This window comes from Rousettus aegyptiacus, unplaced genomic scaffold (genome assembly GCF_014176215.1).
Source record: "Rousettus aegyptiacus isolate mRouAeg1 unplaced genomic scaffold, mRouAeg1.p scaffold_m13_p_9, whole genome shotgun sequence".
Classification (NCBI taxonomy): Eukaryota; Metazoa; Chordata; class Mammalia; order Chiroptera; family Pteropodidae; genus Rousettus; species Rousettus aegyptiacus.
Genome location: NW_023416312.1, coordinates 35,156,991 through 35,178,714, shown reverse-complemented (window position 1 = coordinate 35,178,714; position 21,724 = coordinate 35,156,991). Strand labels below are relative to the sequence as shown.

Here is a 21,724-nt window from a genome sequence, read left to right as displayed (position 1 = left end):
ATCGTATACTAGAATGAAAAATACAGGAATCCTATGCATTTCTCCGCTGCATACCCCGTACTCGCCAATCCCTAGGCATCATTTCTGCTCCAGTCCCACCCCTGCAGTGGCCTGCCCCTTTTCCTATCAGACAACGGAAGTGTTGATGGGGGGACCACCCACTTCCTTTTCGGAGTTAGGCGAGTGCGTGACAAGGGAGGCGGAGCCAATTCTGCATAGCATTCTCGCACGCTTGCAGTTGGCGATTGTAGGCGGAGACTGCTCACGCAAGTGGGCTTGCGTTGGAGTGAGTGCTGTTTCTGAGAACGTCTGCCTTGTTGCTACAAAGACTGTTGACGTTGGTGGCTTCAGCGGCGTTCCCTTCAGGTAGAGATAGTTGCTTTCTGCAGAGGTTACAGGCATCCTTCCCTAGGATTGCTGTAGTCTCAACGCCCCTAACAAGAGACATGCCACGGGGACGAAAGAGTAGGCGCCGCCGTAACGCTAGGGCCGCGGAAGAGAACCGCAACAATCGTAAGATCCAGGCCTCAGAAGCCTTCCAGACCCCAGTGACCGCTTCTGTTGTCCCGAGCACCCCCGAGGATGACCTGAGCGGCCCGGAGGAAGACCCGAGCATTCCAAAGGAGGCCTCCACCACCCCTGATGAAACCTCCAGTACTGCTCAAGCACAAAAGCCCTCGATAGCCCGGAGCAATTTTCAAGGCACGAAGAAAAGTCTCCTGATGTCCATATTAGCCCTCATCTTTATCATGGGCAACAGCGCCAAGGAGGCCCTGGTCTGGAAAGTGCTGGGGAAGTTGGGGATGCAGCCTGGCCGGCAGCACAGCATTTTTGGGGATCCAAAGAAGGTCGTCACAGAAGAGTTCGTGCGCAGAGGGTACCTGATTTATAAGCCGGTGCCCCGTAGCAGTCCCGTAGAGTACGAGTTCTTCTGGGGACCACGAGCACACGTGGAATCGAGCAAGCTGAAAGTCATGCATTTTGTGGCAAGGGTGCGTAACCGATGCTCCAAGGACTGGCAATGTAATTACGATTGGGATTCGGATGATGATGCGGAAGTTGAGGCTATTCTCAATTCAGGTGGTAGGGGTTACTCCGCCCCTTAGGGAAATCCAGCGCAAACCCTTTGGGGGAGGGAATGGGTTGGAAAGAACTTAACAGGTTTCCCAAGGAGTATATCACCTAGGTTCTGAGTTGAATATTTGGGGGAAGGGGGCGCACTGTATTTGGTATTTGTGATCAGTGCTAATAGTTTAAGTGCAAAATAGAGCATCTGCTTTGGATATTGTAAAATTTTATTCATTTTAATACAGTGTTGATTAAAGTCACAGTATGTTTAAAAATATGATTGAAGAAGATATATTTTCTGTCACTGAGATTTAGCGTAATAGTTTTGCTAACGTTAATATAATGAAGTCTTTCCATCATATTCTGTGATCTGATACATGTTTTATACCATTGAAATAGACTGTTCTTTGAAACTTTGAAATAACCAGTAAAATGTGAAGGAAGGATGAAGGGGATTCATTTATGTCTGGCCTTTCTGAAAACCTTTGAGTCTGCTGTTGTATAAATAAGACTGACAACTACTATGATTTTTCTTAGTTGCTGCAGAATACAGAAAAAAAATAAAAGCATAATGACAAGGACATATTGTTCATTTATTGGCCACTAATTATGGGTGAAGCATCAATCTAGGTTCTGAGGATACTCCTTAGCACATAGCCCTCAGTTCTAAATAATGTTCTAGATTACATGGGAGAGACATGCAAACTAGTAGCATGGTAAATTCTGTAATAGGGACTGAGCATGGGGTGCCATGAAAATGTAAAAAAGCTAATATGATCTGTCTTGGGTGTGGGACAGGAGACGCTTAAATAAGTTTGGGGGGATTTGAAAGAGCCATCAGCATACTATGAAAATACTGTGTATTAGGTACTTTTGGGGTGAGGTGGCATTGGCAAGGGGAAAGGAACATCATAGGGTTCTTTGGAAATAGAAAATAAACCTAAGCCAGCTTGACAAGAGGGCAGAGGAGAGAGGGGTGATTGCAAGAAAAAGGACATTATGAAGCACTACAGAAATTAAAAAGGTGTGACTGTCAGAAAATTCTTTGTGAGATGACAACATGAGGTATGGAAATAGCATTGGAGATGGAGAAGAGTAAATATGGAAGTGCTAAGGCAGCATGGATATTAAGGAAAAAGCACATTTTTCACTGAACTAGTAAAGTTATATCAAGGGGAAAGTAGAAAAAAAATAAATGAGATGGGGAAGAGGTGAGCATAGGTTAGAACCTCAGAGGGTGGGAGTTATGGATGATTTTATTGAGAACAAAAAATAATTAATAATGAAGATAATCCTAGAATAATGAGAAGAAAGGGCTTCAGGAAATCAGAGCTTCTTGAATGAGCCAGAGAGAAGGTTCCACCTGGGGCATCTCTGAAAGGTAACCTGGCACTTCTCTCAGGAACTATGGTTTGTTAGGATGTACAAATTGTTTTAAAAGTGTGGTGTGAGGGGTGTGTGTGTGTGTGTGTTTGAGGGGGGGCAGAATTAGCACTTTGACTCTCCTTCAGCCAGTGTGGTAAGTCCAGAAGGCCACCTGGCATAGGAGCCCATGGTGTTACTAAGTCCTGGTATCAGGTTTCTTAACCACCTCCAGGAGCTTTCACACTTTCTTACTTCATTGTACCAAGGAGTTCAATGCCCTTCCCATCCATTCTATCATCAGGGTCTTCATAAAGCCTCTACCTAATTCTACAGCAAATGTGGAGATGTGGAAATCATCCCTTATATTCTTAGTGAAGAACATGTGCAAGAAGCTCTGGCCACTCTCAAAGCCTACCACATTTACCTCTGGAGCTAAACACTGTATAAACTAAGTCTACTAATAGGGAGCACCAAGGAAGGGTGACTCACCTAGCTTTGTGGGGCTTAGAGGGAGCAGCTATCACACATAAAATAGTGGCCAGGGTGCCTTCTTTCTTTGACATCAATCTTACCCTGCTTCCAGCTCTGCGTGAGGTACAATCTCTGGGCCCTGGGTAAGCTAGCAAATTACTTTCTGGCAAAGGCTCAGGGACCCATAGATGGAAGCATGCAGGCAATGGAGACTTCAAATAATAGTAGGAACTATGATGCCTCAAATTCATTCAGCAAACAAAATAGTAAAACCTTCTATGATTCAGACAGTGTAATAGAGAGTGGGGCTGCAGGAATTTAAAAGACATGTTTCTGGCACCTCCAGAGGTAGACAAGGTGTGACTCTGAGGTTTAGATTACTAAATGACTTTCCTGTCTAGAGCCACAGGGGTGGCAAGTGGCAGAATTGAGACAAGACCCCAAGTCTGTTCTTGCAAATCCAAAATGATTACCTATATGCTACCTTGCTGTCCGTCTCTGCCTACCAATGAATTCACAAAATCTCTCTCTTCAAAAGAAACTGGTGAAGTCAGTGGGACAGGTTTCAAGAACCCTGGCTGCAGCTTCAAATCCTTTTTGGGACAAGGCTGACTTTAAGTTCTCCCCCTTTTACAGAAAGGGGCTCATAGAAGTCAGGCAGCTCCAGGTCAGTCAGCTAGTGAGAACTCCTGCAGAACAAAGATTTATTGAGCATCTCCCCTGTAACAGGGGCTTAATACATATTATCTTTGCCAGATAAGTAAGATTACCCCCCTAGACACACACACACACACACACACACACACACACACACACACACACACACACTTCATAGGAAGCACCAGCTAGCTCAGGGGAAGAAATAATGCCCTTCCAAAACCTGTCTGAATCCATGTTTTCTCAGGTTCTGGTGGGGAATAATCATCCAATGATCTAAAATGGTTATTTGCAAGTGATGGTCAAGAAGCTTAATTCAGTCAGTGAACCAGTAGTCCCCAGTATAAAGGGAGAAAGAGTTAGAGTATACTAAAAGCTGCACTGTAAAAGAGATGACTGTTGGAATCCTGAAGGCATCAGTCAGGAAGTTCCACAGGGATGCGCAAAGGGTTGGGTGACCTGCCTCAGCTCAGTAAGAAAAAAAAAGTCAATGCCCTGTGCTCATTCTTCCCACCCCTTAGCTGGAGCTTTAGTGTGTCTCCCATCCCTTCCCACTCCTCGACACACTACTTTGGTACTGCAAAGAGTTAATCTTCACTGGATTAGGTAAACACTGTATTTCCAGTGGCTGTGAAATGGATGACAAGGCTAAATAAGATGCAGGAAAAGGGGCTTCAGGAAAGTGGTGAGGAAAAGTGAATATTCATTGTTTCATTTCTATACATTCTTTGAGCTCTGAGCATTATCCAGATGGGAAATAGGCTGTGAGATTCTTATTGTGTAAATCAGCAACCTAAGCCCGCCCCACCCCAGCAAAGTTTCCACAAAGTGAGAGGAAAAGCTGAAGTTTTAGTTGCCAGGATGCCTCTGAAGTGGATTGAGTTTCTGGGTCCTAGAACCCTCCAGTTGCTTAGGAAGCTCAGGGCTGGAGAGCCCAAAAGTCACCAATGAATAGCAAGAGTGGCAGCTGCCATTTCCTGCACACCTAAATTGTGCCAGATACTTCTATGGCTATTTTCATGCATTGTCTCTAACCTCTGCAACCATCCAGCAAGGTAGGCAACACCAGGCCAAGTTTACAGAGGAGGAAACTAAGGGTTGAATATCAGAAGCAGGTTGCTAGATTCACCTGATTGGTCAGTGACAGCCTTAAACCTGAATTCAGGGCTGGCCAAATCTAAGTGCATACTGTTTTCTAAAATATCAGACTGCATCACCAGAACACCTGGGGCTCCACCAAGCCTTGGGGGAATCTTCTGTCTTCAAACCCACCACAACCTAGGGTGAAAGTGAGAAGGAACATGCTGAGGTGGGATGATGAGGCATGGGAAAATAAAGTTAATAAACCATTTGAGGATTAGCTGTAGACTTCCCTTCTTTCTGACTTGTGGCCACCCTAATCACAGGGCATCCTTGAGGGGATGCTATATATGGAATTAATATTTCTTTCCAAGATGAGTGTGTCTTCCTTATCACATTACATTGCTCAGAAAGTTTGCCACCCTGAGCACTCCATCCTAGCTCCTGGCTGTAACACAGTGGATCAATCAAATAGCAAACTTTCTGGACCTGCAACTTTGTTTGCTGATGTAATTTCCAATTCAGAAGGTACAATGGTTCAGCAGAACTCTTACCTTGAGCGGAGTAGAGTGCCTGAGGTAAGACACAAGCAGCAAGCAGCAGGTATCAGAAAGACAGGCTGAGGGTTATTCTTCTTGGGCCCAGCGTTGCAGCCAGTACCTCAGCAGTTGGGGGAAGAGAAGACTGTGGCCATGGTGAAAGGCAGATATGGATTCTGCCTGGGCTCCTATACACACTTGTGAAGTGGGAAGCAAAGAATTCCAACTTTCTGAAGGAAATGATTTTGGGGTTGTGTTGGTGGTAGAAAAGGATGATTGGTATGAAGATGTACTGAGACCTGCATAGAAGTTACTCTAGAGCTTGCAAGCTGTGAAACCGTTAGACATTAAAGAGCTAATCGAATTTCTTTGAAAATCTGTGTAAGGACATTTGCATAAAGGAAGATCTCAGTTCAGCCATAGCCATAAAGAGGACTAACTTTGAAGCCATCCAGGGCTTGAAGAACAGGTTTTGAGAGAGAAAGTAGACTCCAGGCATGTACTGCTAATTACCCCATAGTTATAAAGCTCACATAGAGTAGTTTAAAGTGGAAAGCAGAGCCCATAAACTGCTAGTGAAAATCATGCCCAGTTTTTGACTGGTCAGTTTCTGCCTTAGTGCTTGTGACTAGTGACACCATTGCATCTGTTATCTCAAATAACATTTGAGATATTCAAATAAGCAATACATGAGAGGTGCCTGAAATCCCTCCTATAACTTTGACTAAGGAAGCCCTTGATTCATTCTCAAACTGTAAAGTCTCGAAAATAATTGAGCCTATGTTATTTTGGACATTGAGATTATATAACAGTTTGTCCATTCACTCATTCAACACAGAAGTCTATTTGTGCCAGTCACAGTTCCAGTCGCCTGGGATATGTATATGAACAAATCACAAGCTCTCTTGCATGGGAACAGAAAATAAAAGGTAAACCTTTTAAAGAACAAATTATATAGTACCTTAGAAGGTGATAAGTACTCTGGTTGATGGGTGGGTGGAGGACAGTAGTAAGCCTACAGAGAACAGAGAAAAGTGAGTTGCAAATATCAGAAAAGAATAGGTAGTAAATTCAATACTAAAGAGTGAGCAGGGTTGCCCTCATTGTAAATATTACATTTGAGCAAAGGAATGACGAAGGTGAGGGGGTTGACCTTGCTGATTTATAAAGGAAATATTGTTCATGCAGAAGGGACAGTAAGTTCAAAGGCTCCAAGGCCCAGGAGCATATAGCATGTTTGAGGAAATGTGGAGAAGCCAGTGTGACTGGCATGTTATGAGCAAAAAGACGAGAGTTGGAAATAAAGTCAAAGAGATTAACAGAATCCACATTATATAGTGCCTAGAAGGCCATTTTAAGAAACTTGGCTCTTGTTGGCAGTGAAATGTGGGGAGCAGGAGGAGGGAGTCAGTGAGGACATGAGCAAGGGAATAGTATCATCTGACTTACCTTTTGACAGGGTCACTTTGAGTACTTACTATGTTGTGAATAAATTGAAAGCAGGCAATGGTGGGAGCAGAAAGACCAGGTAGGAAGCTATTCCTGTAAGTCTGGCTAGAGATGACGGTGATTTGGATTATCCTGTTAACAGTAGATATGGTAAGAATTGCTTAGTTTCTGGATAGATTTTGAGGTTGACCTAAGAGAATTACTGATGTTTGGGTGTTGAGTGCCAGAGATGAGTCAAGGCTGAGTCCAATTTTTTTCCCCAAGTCACTAGTAGAATGGAATGATGGTCAACTGATATGGGGAAATGCTATGGTTAGAGCAGTTTTTTGAGTAGGACTGTGGATCGGCAATTCAGTTCTGGACATATTGAATTAAGATGTCTCTTTGACACTCATGTGAATTGAGTAGGCAGTTGTATGCAATTCAGTTGTATAGAAGTCAGGCTTAAAGTTATTGCCTAAGAAGCCATGAGACTATAGGCAATTGGCTAGGGAGTGAGTGTACACAGAGAAGAGCAGAAATACAGAGACCTGCATAAAGGGAAGAGATGCCAGCTCAGGAGATTGAGAAGGGATTGCCATGCCAGTGCTATAGACCAAGAATGTATGTCTTGGGAGCATTGTGAAGCAAAATGTATCAAGGGTGAGCAAGTGGTCAGCTATGCTCAAAATGCTGATGCCAGGTTAAATAAGAGGAAGAGTGAAAATTGACCATTGGATTTAGTGATGCACAAGTCCCGGGTGACCTTGATGAGAGCAGTTTCATGGGAGGATTGTGTAATAAAGCCTGCTTTGGACAGATTAAAAGAGACTGGGAGGAGAGGAGTCAGTAAGTATAAACAAATTTTAGGAGTTTTGCTGCAAAAAAGGAGCAAAATAATCAGGTAACATCTTGTGGGGCAAGAAGGAGACAAAAGATTTACTTCAGATGGAAGAAACAGCATTGTGCTGAAGAAAGTTGCTCAGCAGAGAGGAGCGAAATCAAAAGCTCAGGGGAGGCAGAGAGAATTGTTGGAATAGTCACTTTGAGTAGGAAGGACGGTACTTGGACTTTGCATAAAGAGGAAGACTACAGCATGCACAAGGAGTTGCAAATCGTGTAGTTACTGGATCATGGGGAGATCAGGTAGGCTTTCTGATGCCCACCCTCCGCCTCTGTCAAACTTCTCTAAGACCCGAGGTCAAGCGCTTGCCTATTTGTTGTGACTCCATGTCTATTGAGTATCTATTATGTGCCTGGCACATTTCAGAGCACCTTTGTAACATTTAATACTCCAAATAATTCAATGTAGGTTATATCATGATCCCATTTTATAAGTTAGAGTTGTGCTGCTGCATGAGATGGTCAGATGGACTGGCCAAGGACACTTAGCAAACAGTTGGAGGAGTAAAGTTTGAGTCCAAGTTTTTAGCTGATTCTTAAGGAAGTCTTATAACCATAGGCTCAGACCTGCTGGCAAATTGGAGTGTGTGATTGTTTACTGCCCCTTACACTGGTAATAAGTCTCTCCACTGAACCACAGCTGTTTCGAATGACCACACAATAGCCAGTCTGCACATCCAAGTGCCTGCCTCAGTTTTCTGTATAACACTATTTCAGTGCTGGAGCTCTATCCCACATCTAAGACTGAGTGTGGCAGAGCCTATGTGATCTCAATTTTCTTAAAAAGGCCCTGTACTCTGAGGGTTGGCCCAGCTCCAGGTAGAACTGGTACCCCAGAACCACAGAACTGTCCTCTCCTTGACTTTTAGAATATCATTACTATCAGAAGGCCTGTTGCCTGACCAAGCCAGGACAGTAAGTCTCTGGGGACATTGACAATTTCGATCAAATTAAAAGTTATATGCCATTTTGGACAAATTAGATTTCTGTACACACACACACACACACACACACACACAATTATTTTGTTCTCCATGGGGGGACGCTTCCTCCCATTGCCTGCATTCTGTCTTCTCCCTATCCCCTACCAAACCTGTCTGGCAAAAGATCTTATATGGTATGACCTGAATGAAGCATGAGCTTCACAGTGAAGTGGAGCCACATTTTCAGGGTAAGCCTCAGGCCAGATAAGGCTTTCACAGAATTGGATCTCAGGTCACAAGGTCCAGGCCTATCCTGGGAAAAGAATAATCATGTGGTTGATCTGAGCCGGTGAGAATGAGTTCAGACTCCATGAGAAAAAGGAAGAGAAGAAAAAGAGAAGGCACTAGGGCCATCAAAGGCTCAGATTTGAAGAGCAGCTTAGTTTATAGATAAGCTTTTTCAAGGCACACACCATCTTTCTACCCAACGCGATAGCCTTAACCCAGAAATGAAAATCAAGGATTAAAGGTGCTCATTCCTCTACAAATAGATATTTAGTATCATCTTACTGATTCCCCTCAAACAGTGTTCTAGTTAATGTTTGAAGCTGTGTCCCTATTTTTAGAGATAAGCACCTCCAAGATGATCCTCACCTCTGCTGCAGTGACTGCAGTGTAGGTTGTCATTGAACTGGTCCTGAGGAATTATTGGGCTCTATGATGCTGTAAGAAGGGGAACAGCCATTGGGATTGTGTAATAGGCACTTGTAAAGTCCGGACAAAATAAGCAAGTGCTGAATAACAATGGAAAAGCAGTTGAGGTGAATTATGTAATTTGAATGGAAAATTGCTGGTCCAAAACCCAAGGAGTCTACATAATAGCTTACTGACATAGTCAAAGTTTTCTAACTCGTGTCAGCTTCCACGTACACCACCAAAGTGTAAATGATGTCTCCTGCTTTGTAGATACATTGTGAAAACTGAATGAAAATTCACAAAACCCTTAGGCTACTGCTTCTCAAACTATTTTTTTTCAGTCACTCAGATCAATACATTTCTATAATGCAACAATAATGAACATAAGGTACAAGACTGATGTTTTTAAACATCACAGAGATTCTCACCATATACTATAGACTTTTGTAAACATGTACTCCCAACTTCTGTATTTACCACAGATCAGTAACACACGTTTGAGAAGCAGTAAGTCTCCACAGATAGACCTCAGTTCAATCTCTTCCTCTCTGGCACACTGCTGACCCATCAGAGACGTTTAACCCATGGTTGCTATTGCAAGGGAATTATGACACACACACAAAAATGGTTCTTATCGTGAAGGAGATTAAATAACAAGAAATTGCCAGTAAAAAGAAGAAATACCAAACGATTCAAATACTGACGAAGTGTTGAGAGTTGAGTGCACAAGGAGTAGTACAGGAGATCAAACAGGGTATATCACAGGGGTCAAGGCTTCCTCTGGGCCTTGGCGGTCAAGGAAGGATGAAATTTACTTTGTAGCTCTTTGTGTTTTAGGCTTGTAGGAAAGCTTCATGTTTGTTGCACACATTTCTGCAAATCTTGAAAGTACAAAGAGTTTAGGAAATATTTATCCTGCATCCCAACTTCCAGAGATTGGCTATGCTAACATTTATGTATATACTTTCAATGTGTACTCAGGAAGATGATAATAATAATGAATATAGCAAAAATTATAATAGTAGTTACGTATATGTATATATATTTAATGCTATATACACATATTTATAAACATTTACACCAGTGTTCTGTATACAAGTAAGTACTGTGACGCAGAGCCCCGTGCATTATCACCATTGACCTCATCAGCCCACTTGGCAAAGATTCCCACAGTTGTGATTGGGAGTCCCAAAAAGGTAACACAAATTGCTATCAAGACCTGTCTATTCACTATAGTCTCCAACAAGCAATCTTGAAGTCCCTGAGAGAGCATCAGTGCAGTCTCCAAGTAAGGTGATGATCCTGGTGATGTCGACATTGCCCCCAAGCAGTTAATACAGTTACCAGGGCCCAGATGCCAGGGCCAAGCTGTATTTTGTATGGAGGTGTGTGGCATGGCCCTGTCCCCAACCCCATATGCAAATGTGGACTGGACTCTCAAGCATCTCTACCAAACCCGCATTGCTCCTCTCGGGATACCAGTCCCCACTCCCTTCCCCTCCAATCAAGAGTACCTCAAACAAGTCCCCAAAATCCAACATAATGCACCAGGCATTTAAAAGCTCCAAAACCCTGATCTGGGCAGTTTACAGGGCACAGACACGGAAACACGCACATAGTTTTAGTTTTCTCTTTCTCTTCCCTCCCCGCCCCATCTCTCTAATATATACACAGTTTTACTTCCCTTTCTCTCTCCCCCTCTCTCTCTCTCTCTCTCTCTCTCACACACACACACACACACACACACACAAACACAAACACAAACACACACACACACACACACTCACACACAAACACACACATCTTCCATATAAATGGTAGGGTGAGAAGGTTGAGGGTGGGCGAAATGATTCCAGGTCCTGAGCAGCAGTTATTGTGAGTAGGTGGCACTTACAACATCCCTGGAGATCTGGGGCACAGAAGGTCCTAGTTCCTGGCACCCAGCCTGGACACCCCCAAAAGCCAGAGACAAGGCAGCCTGCTTCTCAGCTCCTTCTGTTCACTGTTCCCTGCTTCCTCCCCCTGCTCTCTGAGGCCTCCCTCCCCTCTGTCATGGCCCTCTTGGAATATAACTGTGAAAAGAAAGCAGATATATCTATGGTTCTCTTCAAACACTAGTCTCAAGAATCCTTCCTCAGAAAGAAGAAGACAGAATACACACGTCCAGGGAGTGATGAAGGAGAACAAACAACCTGCATGCCAGGACAGGAAATAGGAAATCAGCATGCAAAGCAGCAGACGGGTATCTGGGAGGAAAGAGAGGAGTAAGGAGAGAAGGCAGTGCAATCATTCCCTGTGACCTGGAGCTGACAACACGGCAAAGATTTCCCTAGAACTCCCAAGAGATCTCTTGGCACCCCTTTCTTCCCTCCAGCTCTGTATAATCAGACTGATTCCCTTATAAAACTTCAGTCTATGGCACGTCGACCTTTGATAAGAGGTTTGGGACCTGTAACTAACAAGTACGTGGGCTGAAAACTCCTAAGGAAAGTCAACAGCAGAGGGCCCTAGTCATCCAACTCATGTTGCCTGCAGAGGAGGAATGGGCCCTCCTTCTCCTCACCATGTGGCTGTTGCCCACAAAGCCCTCTGCCCTTGCTAGGTAGACTCCCACAGGGCAGGATACAGAACTCCATCAGCTGGAAATTGGGCTGCCCAGGCCAGACCTGAGGCCCAAGGACCAGGAAAACTGTGACACCCAATTTTCCCAGCCAGGCTTCTAATCAGAACCCGTGTGCCTCTCCAGTTCTGGCAAGAATTATGTGTGTCAGTGATGGGACTCTGTGAGACTAAAGCCAGGAAGCAGATGTTGAAATAATGCCTCTGAGTTATCAGTTTTAAGAAAATTGTCAGAACTGGACATGCCAGGAGAGTGGAAGAGACCACACCTAGAGCAGGGACTCCATTAGACCTCCATGCTAGGGTTGTCCTCAAAGTAACCCACAGTCTATCCACATCAGCATCTGTGTTCCCACATGCATGCTGAAAAAAGCTCCATGAGTACAGTTGGCACCAAAGTGGACATGGGAAAGCAGCTGGTGAACTAGTGGGATGCACCATATTTACCACACCAAGAACCCATGGGCTGCAGTAGCCTTCCCCTTTCACTGCACCCTACTACGTACTGCCTTGTTGGAGGGAAAAGTTACCTGCCAAAAGTCATGTTCATGGCTACTGGATGCCAATAGTGATAGCAAACTCAGAGGCTGTTGTGTCTTTCTCTGAAGACAGAGAAATCAAGGTTGGACTGACTGCTGCAAGCTATTTGTCCATATCTACCCCTAGTCCCATCCCAGCTTTCACTCAGTATAGAAGGTCCTCATCTCCTAATAAGGAGATGTGTAGGAAATGGCTAGCTTTCCCTGTCTCATGTACTCAAGAGTGTGGACCTCACTGCCAGTGAGATCTCTGCACAGACTGGTGAAGCCAATCGGCAAGCTATCAGGTATGGTACTAACTCCTCGACTGTGGGCGGGGGGCTCCAGAGCTGAGGAAACATCACTAATTACACTGAGGTAATTGCCTTTCATTCTCTGATAAACAATCTCTCGGTGACACCACACACACGCGCGTGCACACACACACACACACACACACACACTGCCCTGCACACTCTGGTCTATGATCATCCATTTTCTCAATCCTCATGGGCTGGGGCTACTTGTACTACTTACACCCTTTGGGAAAGATTGGGATTTGGAATCAGAAGGCTTGACTTCCTCACTTTCGCTGGGCTGTGTGACAGCAGACAAAGGCTTTGGCTTCTTTGAGTCTCAACATTCTCAACTGTAAAGTGGATGTACCAATGATAATAACTACTCAACAAGATGGCTAGGAAGATTAAATGAGATACAGTGCATACAACTGCTTTGTAAAGCGTGGCAGGGTGTGTGCGGCTGAACAGATCTTATGATTCTTATCCTTTCTACATATAGGAATAGATACAAAAGAGTGCTTGGATGCTGGTCGCATTCCCACCAAGGTGGGGCCAAAGCCTGTCTGTCTTCTGGGATTCCTCTGGAAATCACAGCAGAGTCTGTGGCCAGAGGGTGAGTCCAAGGGCCATTTTACTAGAATGCACGCTCCATGAGATCAGGCTTTTGTTAGTTTGTTTGCTTTATTCACTGAAATAACCCAGTGCTTAAACCGGTACCTTGTGCATGTTGAACCGTCAAAAAATATTAGGCATCTGAGCAAATGAATCTTTTTGAGCATCTAGGGGAAAAAAATGTCAAGGAGTCAATGATAGTGATGATAAACACTTTCAAGTTAGTGAGGTACTCCCACAAGGAAATCAGATGACTCATCTTTAAATGAAGGATACAGAATATTCAAAAATATGAAGACCACTGAAGCCGAGGGAGCACATGCAATGAATCGTTAAGTGAAGGGTAAATTGTGCAACAGCAAAGCCAGAAGAGTTGCCAGGATGCTCTGAAGGTGGTATAGGATTCTCTCCCTGATCTGGGGGCAGATTCTTGAATGAGGAAGAAATTTATATTAGTTGAGCACCTATGACGTTCTGGGTGTGTATTTATATTATATATATTATGTATAACTTCACCCTCACCACAATCCAGTGTGATAGGTCTTATAATCCCCATTTTCCAGATGAGATCATTGGGAATCAGAGAGGTTAGGCAGCTTATACGAGGCCATGTAAGGTCCGCAGTAAATGGTAGAACGAAGATTTAAAAACAGGTCTCTCCAAGTCCAAAATATGTACTTTGATCTTAAATATTAAACGACACTGCACTACATTATCTGTGAGCTAGTTAAAAGTGCTAACACAGGAGATGCCAGTCTTTAGGTGACGTTTGAAGCCACTGGAGGAATATAGACACAATAGATTGACTGGGAGGCACATTTACACAGGCTATCTGTTAACAGAATCTCAGACTTCGATATAGTATGCTCTGTTGTGCACAGATGAGACGACTTCTTTGTTTTCCATAACTAATCCTGCTTTGAAAGAACACACTCCAATGGGTACTAAAGGTGGGCAGGGAATGACCACTTTCATTTCATGATTAAAGATTCTTCAGACTCTTCCAGTCTGACTGCTCCATTTCAGGCAATTATGGAGTCGATTCAAAGTTCTACTTACTTCTCCTTCTCCTCTATAAAATAATGTCTGGGGATTGCAGGAAAGGGTGTGACTTCACTGGTATAATGGTAGCAGTACAAAGACACCCTCGGTCTGAGTGTTACGCTGTGTATTCTGCCGTGTGGCTTTGCTGCTTGAATACTGCTTTCTTACTGGACTGTTCTCTTGCTAGACTTATAGATCCCCCAAGATTTGGCTGCAACTCAGAGTCGACTCCAATGTGGCTGGCTGCCCAGTGTAACATTCGCTACAACAAGGGTCTGACAACTTTTCCTTATACATTGTACTGGGCTGAGCAGCAGGCCCCCAAGATTCAGGTATACCTGGAACCTCAGAGTGTGACTTTATTCAGATCTAGGGTCTATGCTGATGTAATTAGTTAAAATGAGGCCATACTGGATTACGGTGGCCCCTAAATCCAATACGACTATTGTCTTCATATAAAATAGAGAACGCACACAGACACAGACTCACGTGGAGGAGCATGCCATACAAAGACAAAGGCAGAGATTGGAGTGATGCATCTACAAGCCAAGGAACACCAAGGATTGCCGCAACCACCAGAGGCTAGGAAGAGCAAGAAAGGGTCCTCCCCTGGAGGCTTCAGAGGGAGCGTGGTCCTGCCAACACCTTGCTTCAGACTTCTAGCCTCCAGAACTGTGAGAGAACACATTTCTGTTGTTCCCAACCACCCGGTCTGTGGCCATTTGTTACAGCAGCCCCGAGAACCTAATACGTGCACCAGCAATCAGAGATTTTGAGCACATACCTCCAACATATGTAGATTAATTTACAAATTACATACTGGCGACACTATACTAGCATGCGGCGCTCACCATAAGACATGCACTAAAATTAGAAATGTAAAAGGATGTGATAAAAAATAAATATGCTTAGAATTTCTAACGTTTTCTTCCTCTGCCTCAATAGCTCTCCTTACTCACTTTGTATGTGTGCACGGCCTACTTTGTAGACCAACGTGCTCCAAGATCCCTTCATCTCAGTTAGAGTGTCTCTGGTGTGCTCAACAAACATCCAGCTGCCTTCTGCACCTTTCCATGAGGTTGGTGATATATTCTTGATCTCTTCTAAAGCAAGTGATAGCTGTGGAAGGTTCAAGAATGCAGACGTGGATCTGATCTCTCCATATCCACTCTGAGTAAAGGGTCTTCATAGACTGCAATAAAGCTTTTGTCTTCCAACAGCCATAATGGCCCCAGTGTTGCCGGCGCATGCCAACTCTATATCCAGCTTTCCCGACCATCCAATACCGCCACTTACAGAATTTGTCAGAAGATATCAGGACGCATGTATCTTACCTAATTTTCTCTCCTCTCTCCCTCTCTCCCTCTCTTCTTCTCTCTCCCCTACCCTTCCCACACTTTTGAGAAAAACAAAACACTTTATTTCACTTTTTTTCTAAAAGTCAGTGACCTCATTCTCCTATACCATGTCATCCTTCTTCGCAAAAGCACATCACACTTTCCCCCACCCCAAGACAAGCATGACTGTTGGAAGGTGAAAGATTTATTGGAAAAATGACAAAGGCTTGCATTTATTATTTCAAACTAATATTGCCATTATACACCTTTGCGTCTGGAAATTACGCAATCCTGAAATCAGCACATGGTGAAACCATCCCATATACTACCCCTGGCCTCTGTCACCTCTACTGATCCTACTTGGATGAGAAGTGTCAAGATGAGACTGCTCCTTTCTTGTGTATAAAACGAGAGGAGATGGCAGAGAGCAGCAGAGGTGAAGATGAGAGCTGATATCAGTCTCCAGCTTCTACGACTATTCCCTGGAAAACCTCGTAAGATCCTCGTGGAGTGGGTCCAAGGGGCCTACACTTCTTCTGGTGCACTAGGGGTAAGGAGGGAAAGTTCCCAAGACTGGTGTGTATGGCTGTGGGTCAAAAATTGATGGGGAGAGATGAGCCCTAATTCCTATGATTAGAATGTGGAACATGTGCCCATTCCACAACGACAATAAAAACCAGGACATGTGGTCTGATTGAAGGTAATTTTCTATTTACTTTTCTATTTTCATTGTAAAAGTTATGCACATTAAGCACATTAAAGCAAAGGGAAAGAGAGACAGAGAGAGAGAGGGAAACAAGAAAGATCTGACCCAAGAGCTGCTCAGACCCAACCCTCTGGCCAAGAATCAGGAAAACCATGACTGCCATTATGCTCCAATCAGGCTTCTAAAGTAGGAACCCTTCGTTTCTCCAGCCCTGGCAAGAAGTGAGCAGATTATATTTTCTTCAACAAGTAAATGGCACAGAGAAAACGAGGGGTAAAGGCGGTATATTCAAAGACTTCGTGACATATCAAGCACATACAATGTGTGGAATTTTTCAGGTCCTAATTTGATCAAACAAACTGTATAAATACATTCACAAGACAACTGGGAAAACGGAAAAGTTACTGGGTAGTAGACGGTGTTAAGTTAGTCTTGGTCATTTTCTTGGGTGTAATACTGTGTGGCGGTTATGTTAAAACTGGTCTTTATCTATTCAAGTGTATTTCTGGGTGAAATGAGTTGATGTCTGCACTTTGCTTCCTAGTATTTCAGAAAAAAAATTAGTATGATGGAGGATACATGAAACACAAAGAACGTTAATGATTGCTGAAGTTGATGACTCTTGAACTTAATGGGTACACGGAGTGCATTGTACTATTCCTTCTGCTTTTGAGTGTTTGAGAATTTCCATAATAAACAGTTAAAATTTTCTTAAAAAAAAAGAGATGCTTGGATTGCTGAGAGTAATGTGTGGGCAAGAGATGAGGGGCAGAAAAAATATGAAATAGTCTTATTCATGGGAACGATAGCAAGTGAAATATGAGAAATGGGCTGTGAGCTATCAGTCGCCTATTGCAGATTCTGGCAGATATAAGCCATCCTTAAACAAACGGTGCTGGAAATAGCTTTGCAATTTGATACAAAGTTTATTTACACAGAGAAAGAACTTTGAAAGAAGGGGATATCTAACTGATTCCTTAAACATGTTTTATTTTTTAAAATTCACTTTTTTGTTGTTCTCGTTGAAGAATGCATAGGCAAATCACGTATACAATAATACACACCTCGTAAGAATGTTGAGGGTGGTGTGCTTGAACTTCTCTTACCTAAAAGAAACCAGGTAATGGCAATTACTAACGTTCATATGTCAGCTTAGTAGAGAACATAATTGAGGTGCAGAAAGGTTTTAAGTGGTCTGAACCAAGGGCGCACGTCTTAATCAAAGTCATCACCATCTCCAAGGCAATAGCCGTATAGTAAAGGAAATTTGCACTTTTTAGGAGCTTCTGCCTAGGAGATCCTCCGTCTCTGGGGATCCATTACCTTGACAGAAGGTGGCAATCTTTCCACAGTGCCCCACCAAATATCAAACTTCTGTTCGTTGCTGTGCTAGTAGTAGAATCGGGTCCTACCTGAGACAAGTTTCCAATATTGTGTGTACGTGTGCATGTTTGTTGTGTATGTGTGTAGAAGTATTGGTTTTGTGCTGGATAGGGGAGGTAGAAGCTGTCCCAGAAGATTGAAACTACATTTTCAAATGATAAAAGAAAAAAAAAAACAGAGAAAAGTGATGTCATATAACAGGGTGTGATTTTTTTTGATATTTCATTGAAAATACAACATAGGCACATGATAACAATTTGTGGAATCAAAGAAAGAGGAATGAAAGTCAAATATTATCTCATTGCCATAAATTACCACTGTTTGTATTGCAATATATTTGTTCTCTTCTTTTATCTGTGAATATGCATGTTTCAGATAGCTAAGATCACACAGAAGAAATAATTTTTTATTTGACTTTATTTTAATTTGTGAATGTAGGCATATGAGTCCTTGTAAAGTTATAAAAATTGAATCCCATTTACCCCCACATTAAACAAACTGTATTTTTCAAACAGTTAAAATTAGATGTAATCAGACCTGTTCCTGAAAATACAAAGCATTGATTACCATAGTTCTGACTGATTCTATTACAGATGGATGGAGCCTCAAGTCTCTCAGTCATTGGCAAACTGTGAGGTTGGGCTGGCAGGAGGAGAGGAAAGAAAGATGGTCTAGGGTTGCTACCTAACACTAGAGTCCCTTGCCCTTTATGTCATCCAGCTCATATACTGTGTGCCCACTCCTGTTCCTGGGCACTCAAAATGTTTAATAATCCAGCTGCAATAGGATAAATCCTTATGAGGAATTAGGGCAGCAATTGAGAGCTCAAAAGAATCTTCATGATTTCCATAATCCCTTCCATCTGTAAAGGAGGGCCTGCATGGGAATGAAATATGAGACCATGATAATGCAAAAATGTTATTCAAAATATTTTATATATTGTATGGTCTTTTACATCAATATATGCATCAACATATAAGTGAAAAATTTCAAATATTCCTTTTGTTCCCTGAATAAAAAATTTATGATAAAACTAATAGAAGTTGTAGCTTAAGTCAGTTTCTACATGTAGTCAAAAACTACATGATAGAAGTTGTAGCTTAAGTCAATTTCTATTTAAGTGTGTAGACATTGCTTGTTATGATTTCTAAACTCTTTCACAACTCTGTCGCTATAGGGAGCCTGTTGAGGTCCAAGTATTCTTCCTATTTTCATTATTTCAACGTCTAGTTTTTCAAAATGTTAATTCTCTCTACTTGTTATTTGAAGTACATTGGTAAACATAAAGTTTACTGGGAAAGACTTTGAACATTCACTTTACTTCTTTTTGTGCACCAGCCAGAGATAATTGAACATGATGACTTATCACCAAAGTACAACTTTTGGGAAATTATCTGGCAGCTGGGGTAAAATTCTAGACTCATTCCCTATCATTACACTGGTAACATCTTGTGAAATCCAATACATGTTCATCTGAGTATTTTCCCATTAACTCCATTCTCTCAAGCAAAGACAATAACGTTTGGTAAGTTATTTCAGATGGTACGCTTTCCAAATTTCACATTTTATGTGAAAAAATTTAAAAATATTTTGGTTAAAACAGTTGAAGGGTGACAAACCGATTTGTTGGCCTAGGACAATCCTGATTTTCGGGCCAAAAGCTCTGTGTTCTGGGAACCTCTTCCTCAGACATGAAAAGTCCCGGGTTTCATAGATGAATGCAGAAGGTTGGCGGTAAAGTACAGAACTCTTATGGCAGTCCCCAAGATAGGGACTGAAAACAACAGTGCTTTTATTGTCAAATAGATACTGCATGGATTACAGCCTTCCCTAATTGCTGTGCTGTTTTGTCCCCTGACTATTGATATTGAGAGCCATGATTTGGTGTTCACAGTAATGGACTATGAATTGTTATTGCATCACATTGTGTGATGAGACCTGAATGTGCAATTTAAGCATTAGTAAACCAGAGTGCGAGTCCCCAACCTAGCACTTAGTAGACAGCAGGGAACAGCTTTTGAATAAAATTCCAGATATTTGTTTCACTGATAGATGTGCAGATGTGTGAAATGACATTGTACAAGTATATTCTTTGTAGCTTTGATTACAATGACAAAATAAGGAAATACCCAAAATATCTCCCATAAAGGTACAACTTAAGCCCATTGCATTATAAGCATTTGCAGTCTGTCTTTACTTTCTATGTGCATCAAGTATTGTTATTTTTGTCAAGATAATGGTAGTTTAATTTTCAACACTATGAATATTGGGATCATGTTTTCTAAGAATTCAGATAATGAAAATAAGAATAATTACAATACCAGTGCCAGCATTGCCCCATAGAACGGTTACTGTGTTATTTTAATGACAAGTGGAATTACACATACAACTGGTTTAGAGAGGTAAATGACCAAAACGGAACATACTACACAAAATGCTGAAAAGAATTTTATTTTGGGCATGGTGTACAAAGGAATGTGAAAGCAATGAAAAGACTCTCTGAAAAGGAGGTCACCAATGTACACCTGAAAACAGTCTGCTGAATTAGCTTGGACATTCCACAGTGAATCAACACACTATGGTTTTCTTCCCTTGATGTCTCTATAAAACTGAGTAAAGTTACATATCCAGATTCAGAGAGCATACCAAAAAGACAGATTAACAAAAGTGGAACATTTAATCACAGATGTGTTGAGTTCTTATAGTATAGAACTGATTTTGTCAGAGCTCACCAACAATCATAGTTTCTACAGTCTATCAATAATGTGTCAATTCACAGCAACAACAAAATGTTCTTCCAACCCTTATGTACTTTGATTTCAACAATGATATTTCAAATAGTCTTCTTGAATCCTATGAAGATTTTAATAAAACCACAGACACATAAAACATATGTTTCTTGATATCTTGTCTGAAAACAAACTAGATTTTTCTCATCTATCTGCATATTGCAAAGGCAAGATAAATGTAAAATCTGGCAAATTCCATTCATTCTACAAACTTCTTAGCCAAAAAAAAAAAATCTTACCTGTTAACGTCCTGAGCAATTTGTTCATAACACTGACAAAGTGAGTGTGACTTGTTTACCTGCAATTTTGAAGCTTTTATAATGAACATTTGTAGTCCCTTTTTAATTTTCTCAAATCATGCAGAAGCATGTAATGGGATTTTAATGAGGTATAGGTCTACAAGCTGGTTGTCATTGATGCTGACCATGGAAAAAATGCTAAAATGTCAGCCTGCCCATAAAATCATATTTTCAAACTGTGAAATATGAAGAATTCCTTCCGTCTAATATTTGAAAATATATTAAAGGTGAGAATGGATTACAGGAAAGCAGAAACTTACGTGCTGTTTTTCCAAAATGTTTGAAAAACTTTGAAGAGTCTCTAAGGAGTCTGGGAAACTGACTATATCTGAGTTTTTCAAAGTTATGTGTAGGTTGCAACAAAAATTGATGTAGGTAAAATATGATTCATTTTCTTTTTTGAAAATGAAATTGCTTAAGAAATTATGATAACACAAAAAAAGTAACCAGCAAAGAGAAGACAAGTTTAACAATATCTCCTTGACTTTTTTACTAAAACAGTAAATTATATGGGCTTCAATTTCAATTTTGCAAGGTCAAATTTTCTTAGAGCTGTAAAAACATCTTTCCTAAGAAAGAGAGATTTTACATATGAAGATATTCAATGTGCTTCAGAATGTTTGGAAATTCCAGACATTTTAGACATGGACAGCCTATAGGATAAATTTATAGATGTGAAGGATATGATTGACAGATAAAACAAGCCTATAGATAGAAAGTGGGTAACATTATTGGAAACATAGAAACAAATTCCTACAAATAAAACATCTGCTGTTACTAATAAGTAAAATCCATGCTTAAATGCTTTTGTTGAGAGGATATTGCTGTCATTACATTGGACTGACACCAGGAATCAGTTTACTGGGGGCTTGATAATAGCAGAGTTGCAAATCAAAGTGAATTTTAAGTTTAATTGTATGTCACTACACAAAAGAAAAAAAATATTCTGTAGACTGCAGGCAATTTAGAGAAAAATTAATACAAAAAG

At 41.7% G+C, this 21,724-nt stretch overlaps 1 protein-coding gene across 1 annotated transcript; it reads left to right on the top strand.

The window, feature by feature from the left end:
* The first annotated feature begins 200 nt into the window (after positions 1–200).
* On the top strand, positions 201–1,649 carry MAGEH1 (MAGE family member H1). Its single transcript, XM_016137281.2, has one exon. It carries the CDS (start codon positions 447–449, stop codon positions 1,104–1,106), a length of 660 nt encoding a protein of 219 aa, XP_015992767.1. The 5' UTR covers positions 201–446; the 3' UTR covers positions 1,107–1,649.
* Positions 1,650–21,724: the final 20,075 nt, after the last annotated feature.

Excerpts from the sequence above, each read along its gene's own strand:
- MAGEH1 (XM_016137281.2), top strand. The coding sequence starts at position 447 with ATGCCACGGGGACGAAAGAGTAGGCGCCGCCGTAACGCTAGGGCCGCG.